The following is a 9009-nucleotide window of genomic DNA, read 5'->3' on the forward strand; positions in this document are numbered from 1 at the left end:
AAAAGGATTCACACCATGGTTAAGTCTTAAAGACACTCTTAAATTCACACTAGAATAATTCATGAGCTAATGAAAGTTGGGCAGCATTTCCCCTATTTCATCGACTTCCACCATATTGCAAAGCAACTCCCAAACATCTATAATAACATCCACAATATCATAATCAAGTAGTCCTATTCCATTAAGTCTCAAAATTCATTCTCATATTCAACTTGTATCAGCAACTTCACACCAACCCTTTGCACAATTGTCTACGACACTTTCTTGTCATCATTATTACCCTTCATAACGAAATTATACTCATAACATTCTAACAATGATAACCCAAGTTAAGTTACTACTCAAAATATCATGAAATCCACATTTGAACTCCATCTTCTACCTCTTCCTTTCACCCAAGTTATTCAACAACTAAGCATGCTTAATAACATCAAATAGACATGAAAACTAACCTTTTATCTCACAAGAATGAGCTTTGGATCAAGTTACCAACTTGAGTGAAACCCTAACTTCAATACCCAAGGAATTCTTGAATTCTACAAACCCTAATGAGTCTTCCAACACTTGAATATCTTGACTCTTGCTATTTGATCTTCGATTTCTCTTGAGTTTGAGTGGAATATGCTTGAGAGAAGGTTCTAGAGCTTTTAAGAGTTTGGGGAAAGTGGGAAATGAAAAATAAGAACAAGGGTCGTCTATATATATAAAAAGAAAACTACCCGACCCGATTATACGACCATTTATACGGTCCATATAAATGGACGTATAATCCTACCATGGTTGCACCCTTCTCTGGAATGGTTATACTGACCATTATACGGGTCGTATAAGTTATACGGGTCGTATAAGTTATACGGTCCGTATAAGTGGTCGTACAACCCAAAAATTTTCGAAACTTTCTCGCGTCAATTCGTTCAACTCCCAATCCTTATGGAACCTTATTGACACTTATATAACACTTCATTAACCATCTAAGAGGCCCTATAGCTCCTCCTCAAGACATTGCTAAATAAATATTAGCTCAATTATTGTGAAAACCTTTTCAAACATGACTTGCATTTCACTTCCTTTGACGAACTTAGTTCCACCGATTCATATGACTTCAAAATCTTATGGTATGCACTTAGAGCTATCAAATACTCTCCTTAATCTCATAAGGACTTCATGTTCATCTTAAGCTCACGTTAGTCCACTTACAATGCAAAAAATCCGAAATCTCCGAGATGTAACAGTGATCATGGAGTTTTCACCGGAAGGAGTTAAGTTCTTTACTTGCTTTTTACTTTTTTTTTTCCTGTTGTTGAAGTTGTTTGAAACGAAAATATGCAGGTTATAGAGTTTGCGCATTGATTTTCTGAATTTAAATGTAGTTATTGGTAAATTTCGAAATTGTTAACTACTTTCAGACATCTGTGTTCGATGTTAAGCTTTATTTTTGTGTAATTTCGAGCATTTATGCATGTAGATCATATTGTATATTCTTGAATTGGCTTTGTAAAATGTTAGCAACCCGCGTTTAAATATGAAGTTTATGTCGTTTGAAACTTCAGGCGAAGATGTATGAGGTCATGTTTTTTTTATTTTTCAATTATTTTTTTAACCGCAGTGTTCCACTACCTCAGACATCCGCGTCTGAAGATGAGTTTTTATCTTTTTAGAACTTCAGGTGCTTAGTCTGAGTAAATTTTTTTTATTTTTGTAAGGATATGAAATACATTCAGACAACTGTGTCCAAAGGTCGAGCTTTATATTCTTTGCATAGCCAGATATGTGTGCCCGAAGTTATTTTTGTGTTATTATAATTCTCTCAAACACACTATTCACGACCTCAAACACATATGTCTGAAGGTCGAGCTCTATATTATTTGGATAGCTAGAAGTGTATGCCTGAAGTCATTTAATTCTGACTGCTTTTGTGAGAGCTCCGGTTAGTTTTAGAGTCTCCGGGTAAAAATGTTAACTTTATGCAAACATTAAGAACTACTAGATTCATTTCATTTTACTTGGCCCTTATTGACTTGACTTATTAACTTGACACTCCATTTAAGAAACAATTTATTAGGAATTTGTATTAGGAATTTGTTTTACTAAATTATTCTTATTAAATATGCTTTGAAAATTTAAATTTCACTACTATTAGCTTATGTGGTTAATCTATATATAATATAAATCTAGGCATAGATAAGATGAGGTGACACCACTCTATGACCACCATTACTATTTATCTATTTTCTCAATTTTTTTAATTTTATCCTTATTTTATATTTAAAAAACTTCAGAAAATTAGGCACTCTTAATTATTCCCTATGATTAATGTCTATTGTTTTATGAAATAAATGTGTAATTACACTACATATTACTCCTATTACGTTACTACCAATTCCAACGGTCACTATCTTGATCCCCTTAATTACTCTTGCACTATTTTCTCATTCCACTTCTTATGATTTTAATATATATTAAATATTAAATGTGATATTCATTTTCGATGGATATTTTTTGTATATATAAACCAAACAAGACAACCAGACGATTTTTGCAAAAGTTTTGTTGCACCTTTGATAGTATTTGGTCTTTTTGCTTTTCCAATTCTGGCCTATTAATTTTTTGTTTCTTCTTAGCATATTTGTACATATATTTTTTTAATAAGATCCTTTATGTTTCTCAACTTCTTCCACCTTATTGTTTGACTTCTGATGTCACCTTAACGATAATATTATATTGTTTCTTATCTAGGTGAGTTTGAAGAAAATATTATTTTGGATGATGAAAATAAACTAATGACAAGTATCCAGATTCTGGTGGAAAATCTTTATCTGAAAGGTAAGCTATTTAAGATGGATTTTTTTGCATGTTTTCCTCCTATGTACAATATATACATAATTTGTTCTAAATTTTGAATGTGACTTATGTTAGCTTGTAACTTTTCTAGGGAAATAAAAGCAAATCAAGCCCATGATAAGCAGTTCAGTTGAGAAAAAAGTTTATTTTTATTGAGAATGATCCATAGGGGGTGCTTTTATGATCTTTTCAAAAAAAAAAAAAAAAAAAACACCTGAACATAGACGTTATAGATCCCACAAGAAGTTAGCAAAACTGTTTTCTTTCTTTAGAGTTGTAATTTCTTTTTTTAGTTTCCTTCTTGTATCAAATACTAGCTTTCTTACCTGTAATTTGTGTTTATCAATATGTGTTAAAGATGACATTACGTGACTCTAGAATATGACTTTTCAGTTCATGTAGATTTTGGATCTGTGCTACATTAATGAGTGAAAAAGAATGATAGACTAGACATAACAGAGAAGAAAATAGTGTACATTTTTATCTTGGCAGTCTATAAAAATCGAGAAGATCAGGAAAAAATTATTGTTCATGACACAATAGCTATATTAGAGACAAGAGGGGTTGCTCATATGATAAGCACTATCCATTTCTAACTCGAAAATTGTAGGTTCAAGTCACCAAAGGAGCTAAACGGGACGCTCCGGGAGGGAGGGGGGGGGGGGGGGTGGTAAAATAAATACTAGCTAGATTAGAAACTAGAAATTACGAAATGAGTAGAAACTATAAATTTGACCCAGCAGGCCACAATAATGGATAGATAATCATTCATATTAAGAAAAATGTCTTAAATGAAGAAGGAAAAAGATACATTATCTTTTTTCTCCTTTTTATTAATTTCTCCTTTTTTGTTTCTCTTATTCAAATTTACATATACTGATTTTAATGGATTATTTCATATTGAACCTGTAAAATTTCTAAAATATATTTGTCCCATTATTTTAATGAAGGAATGTTGGGAAAAAATCTAAAAAGTGACTGGAATCTTGAAAAGGTGTTTGATTAGTTTAATTTTTTTTTTTTTTTTTAACAAAAGTTTCGACATTCATTTTTAGTTATTTCGATGGTTTTCGTGACTGCGCGAAGCGCGGTCATGTACACTAGTTAATGATAAGAGTAATATTAGAAGAAAACAATAAATATCTCTTGATATGCTAAAATAGATAAGTAAAATTTAGTATAAGAGCCGAGCAAAATGAAACGAAGAGAGTATATTCGTTACATGGAATATATTAAGGTCGTTTGATACACAGGATAAGGTGGGATATTCAGTACTAAGTTTGAGGTTAAATTTATACTGTGTTTGGTTGAAGGTATTGTTCACCTAGCATATTATTTTATTGTAGTTATTTTTCCTTTTCCGGAGTGCTTGTCATGCCTTTACAATATTTTGTTATGGCCTCTTCATTTTGCGTTATTTCCTTTTAGGACTGCTTTGATTGCTTTTCTTGAACCGATGGTCTATCGAAAACAACTTCTCTACCTCCCAAAGTAGGGGTAAAGTTTGGGTACACTCTATCCTCCCCCAGACCCACTTTGTGAGATTGTACTGGGTATTTTGTTATTGTTGTTGGTTGACGGTATAAATTTATCATTATCAACCAAACACAGTATAAATTTAGTTCAAAACTTAATCTTCGGATATTCCATCTTGTCCCATCAAACTTGGGATTATTATAGTTCACCTTTCGAGTGAGATAAAAATTAGTCAAAAAATTATAAATACTATAATCCCGAAATATTTTAATCTGCGAACCAAACAACAACCACCCCTTTATTGGTGATTTGGTACGCGTGATAAGGTGAGATATCGAGCACTAATTTTGGGATGATATCCAGCACTAATTTTGGGATTAATTTTATACTCTATTTGGTAGAAGGTGCAAATTTATCTTAAGATAAATTTATACCTTCTACCAAAACAGAGTATAAAATTAAGCCCAAACTTAGTGATGGGATTTTCATTAATCTTGGAATTATTTTATCCACTTGTTAGATGGAATAAAATAGTCCCAGGATTATAATCCCCGAATTATTTAGTCCGCGTACCAAACGATCCTTAGGGGTCGTTTGATACATGGTATAAGTTGGGATATCCCAACACTAATTTTGGTATTAATTTTGTATCATGTTTAGTAGAAGATATAAATTTATCCTGAGATAATATTATTAAAGAAGTTACAGAACACTCGGCTACCTATTAACCTTCTACCCTAATCCTCGACCTCCAAACTTTGCTATCTAGGGTCATGTCCTCAGTAAGTTGGAGGTGTCCATGTGCATACTCGCACCTCCTCGGTCTTGCTTCCCTTATCTTATATTCCATGGAGGCTACTCCCACCTTGTCCCATATAGCTTCGTTCCTAATCATATCTTTTCTTGTATGCCCACACATCCATCTGAGCATCCTCATCTCCACAACCTTCATCTTCTAAACATGTGCGTTCTTGACTGGCCAACACTCTGCCCATATAACAATGTAGGTCTAACCACCGTTATGTAGAACTTACCTTTCAGCCTTGATGGCACCTTCTTCACACAAAACCTCGAAAGCGAGCCTACATTTCCCCCACTCCGTTCCAATGTGGTGCACGACATCCTCGTCAATCTCCCCGGTACCTTGTATTATGGACCCCAGATACTTGAAACTTCCTCTCCTGAGTATAGCTTATGTATCAATCTTCACTTCCACCTCCACCTCATGGGCTATGTCACTGTACTTGCACTCGAGATACTCAGTTTTAGTCCTGCTTAACGTAAAACCTTTAGAATCTAGGGTTTGTCCCCAAACTTCCAACTTCTCGTTAACTCCCCTACGGGTCTCGTCAATCAATACTATGTCCTCTGATATATTTCATGATATTAATATTTTTTTTATAGAAAAATGAATCTGCATCTGTTAATGAATGTTTATCCTTACTTTATATACATGCCATCATAATTCCTATTAAGTTATCAAAATATGTAGCAGTTTTGATTTGTTAAATAAATCCTATGGAAATGAACAGACTTAGGAAAACAGAAATTCTTTTGAAAAACTGAAGAAAAGTGCCAATTGGCTTCTTCCCGTTTTAATGAAAACACGTCCATTAAGAAAATATCATGTACGAGTTGTAACTTATTAAATCACCCTTATTTATTTCTTATTGGGAAGTGACACTATTGAATAAATGTGTAATATTAGTCACTTAAGGCTCGACTTTGTGAGTTGTCGGCTGCAACCTTCAAAAAACGAAACATATATTCAGACGGAGAAGGCTATTCTCATTGCCTCGATCATGTCATTATACCTCATTAATGTGGGATTTGTCATTTTTTCCAGAAATTGGAGACCAAGCAAGACAAGAACATACCTCAAATTAAAGCCATTTCCTTGCCTTATCACCTCTTTGCAAAGAAGCTGGGGTTCCTGCGATTCCACGACTTGATCGCATGATAGAGGCAGCATCTGTGGATATTGACATTCTCAGGATTCAGGACTAGGCTAACCGCGAGAAGAAAAAGAGAAAGCTCGAGCAGCAACCAGCGGGTAGTGGGTACATCTTCTGAGTTAGAGCTTAGAGATAGAGGGCATGGCCCTTGAGCAGACAGACACTGACACACCAGCCCCGGCTACTACTTCAGGCCCAGCACCGGCTCGTACTACTTCAGCAGGTCCTTCCTCATCCACAGCTAGACCACCACTTATCACTCGTGTCAGTTTTACACAGCTTGCGCACTTAGTGAATCGCACAGACGCCCAACTGAACAGCCTACTGGGTGAAATCCCGACATTTATAAATTTAAAAATAGCTCGAGCCCTCGATCCTATTCGCACTAGTGTCCATGACCGACTCAAGCAACTAAGGGAGAGAGTTGATAGTTTAGAAGAAAGGGTTGGTGGTGAAGATTTGACTACCGTGAAAGCAGATTTAGCTCAGCTGAAGGTCGCCGTACAAGAACTGAAATCTAAAAAATCAGATACCTCTTTGATACCAAGGGTAAAGTTGAAAACCAAATCATTAATTTTTTCTTGGTTTCCGAGAGTGATAGTTATTTTGAGGCATTTATTTTAGCTAAAACTAGGGGTAAAAAGGGACAAAGGGAGTAAACTCTTCATTAGCGCCCATTGCTCACTGCTACTTATAAGGAAACTATTCATAGATTCTCAATTCATGCTCAAGCTAATAGATTTGTATAATTTGTTTCAGGAAAAAAGTATGAATAGATATGCTAGAAGGAAGGTAACTACTGATGGGAGGAAGTCTGTCATTGGTGACTACAAACTGAGATAATACATAGAATACTGGAGCTCATGCCCATCCAATATGCTGCTAGAACTAGTACCTTGTCAAAGAAGTGGAGACGGATATGGTCCAACCAGCCTCACCTTGTGTTTGATTGCCACTTTTTTCAGTTTGTGTCTGAAAATGGCGTGTCTGCTACAAGCATAATCCATAGAATTCTCATGCAACACAATGGACCTATTCGGGGTTTCCATCTCATCTCAGAGGGTCACATACTGGCACAGTCAGATATAGATCCATGCCTCATCTTTGTCTCGAAGCATGGTATCGAGAAACTGACTCTAGATTTGGCCAACGATGAAAAATATGCATTGCCTTGTAGCATTTTTACTTGTTCTACATTGACGGATTTGAAGCTTTCGAGGTGTTTCCTAAAGCCTCGTAGACATACCACGTTCCCCAATCTTGTTAGCCTTCAGTTAGAACATACTGAATTTGCCTGTGGACTACTTGGAGACACTCTTATTCTTCCAAGGCTTGAGACTTTGGAGTTTCGCTTTTGCTCTCAAGTTTATCTTGGTATTATGGCTTCTCCAAAACTTAAGAACTTCTCTATTATTAGCAGCCATACAATAACATTTCGCTGTTTTAATGTGAACCCAATGTTTAAAAGCATTACGCACCTCTGTTTGGATGGGACATCTCTGACGGTGAGAAAACGCCTCTCTTTGTTTTTGATTTGCTGTTGTTTTAAATAAATAAAGAAATAAAATGAAATAGATCTTATGATTTATTTTCCCTCAAATTTCTTTTCAGACCTTTGGGTGGGTTTCTGTGCTAAAGAGGCTTGTTGAACCATTTAACCTACAAAGCCTGAAAATATTTGACTTGAGGATTTCTGTAGAGACTATTTCTTGTGCACTTTGCCTTCTACGGAGTTCCCCTAACCTTTATGAGCTCGACATCGATGAAGCTGTGAAGGTAAGATATATGGTAACAGTTTTTATAAGGACAGTTCAAGGTGTGTATATATGAGGACTGACTTGGTGCAATATGATTCTTTCTTTAGGTTGATGAGACATCTACTCAGAGTCAAACAACAGAACTGTCTTCTTAAGTGTCGAATGAACAAAATCATGTGGATGAAGCTCTGAAGGGGATTCGAACAGTGAGGTTAAGGAAATTCAAGGGGACAAGAAGTGAAACGTACCTGATAAAAGTCATCCTTGCTCGTTCTCCAAAACTGGAGAGGATGATCATTGAACTGTGCAAGGAATGTAATTCTAGTGAATGCAATGAACATTTGAAGGAACTTGTCAGCTATCCTCGAGGGTCACCAAAAGCAGTAATTAAGTATTTATAACTTGCTTCCCTTAAATCAGGTGTTCTGTTTTTGTTGTTTTTTCTTTTGATCCAATCGAGTCACTTGATTTCCGTGTACTTAGTGTTTGAACTCTCTATTTCTCACTCTCGGATATTTGTTGTTATGTATTCACTAAGTAATTTGAAAAACTGGTTTGTTTTCTTCGTTGAATACCTTGCATTACCTTTATAGTTGATGTCTCGTGCAATTGGAATTTATGCTGTTTTCTGCCGTCTCTCCAGATTTTAGACCTTATACTATGGAGTGGTCCTCTTATTTCAAACTTCAAATGGTGCTAAATTGTTTGGTGCACCCGTCGCCACTCAATAAGCAGGATATTGTTCTTTCTTTTTCTTACAAGATCTTTTCATATAGTCATCACTCATCGGGTTGTGAGATTAGATAGCATTGATGATTGCTGTACACTTTTGATAATAAAACTATTCGTACTGCTACTATTGAGCTGGTCCTCTATCAGTACTTTTATATTGTTTAGAGGTAATTATTCGATAACTGTATTAATAAAAAACAAAAATCGATAACTGTGGAACACATAGAACAATAACATTGTTGTGATCT

General features: G+C 35.3%; 1 protein-coding gene across 1 annotated transcript; it reads left to right on the forward strand.

Annotated features, from left to right (window-relative positions):
* The first annotated feature begins 6064 nt into the window (after positions 1-6064).
* On the forward strand, positions 6065-8542 carry LOC132614937 (putative F-box/FBD/LRR-repeat protein At4g13965). Its single transcript, XM_060329484.1, has 4 exons — positions 6065-6821; positions 7032-7777; positions 7884-8048; positions 8137-8542. Exons 2-4 carry the CDS (start codon positions 7136-7138, stop codon positions 8182-8184), a joined length of 855 nt encoding a protein of 284 aa, XP_060185467.1. The 5' UTR covers positions 6065-6821; positions 7032-7135; the 3' UTR covers positions 8185-8542.
* The last annotated feature ends 467 nt before the right edge of the window (positions 8543-9009 follow it).

The sequence above is a fragment of the Lycium barbarum genome, chromosome 10, assembly GCF_019175385.1.
Source record: "Lycium barbarum isolate Lr01 chromosome 10, ASM1917538v2, whole genome shotgun sequence".
Taxonomy (NCBI): Eukaryota; Viridiplantae; Streptophyta; class Magnoliopsida; order Solanales; family Solanaceae; genus Lycium; species Lycium barbarum.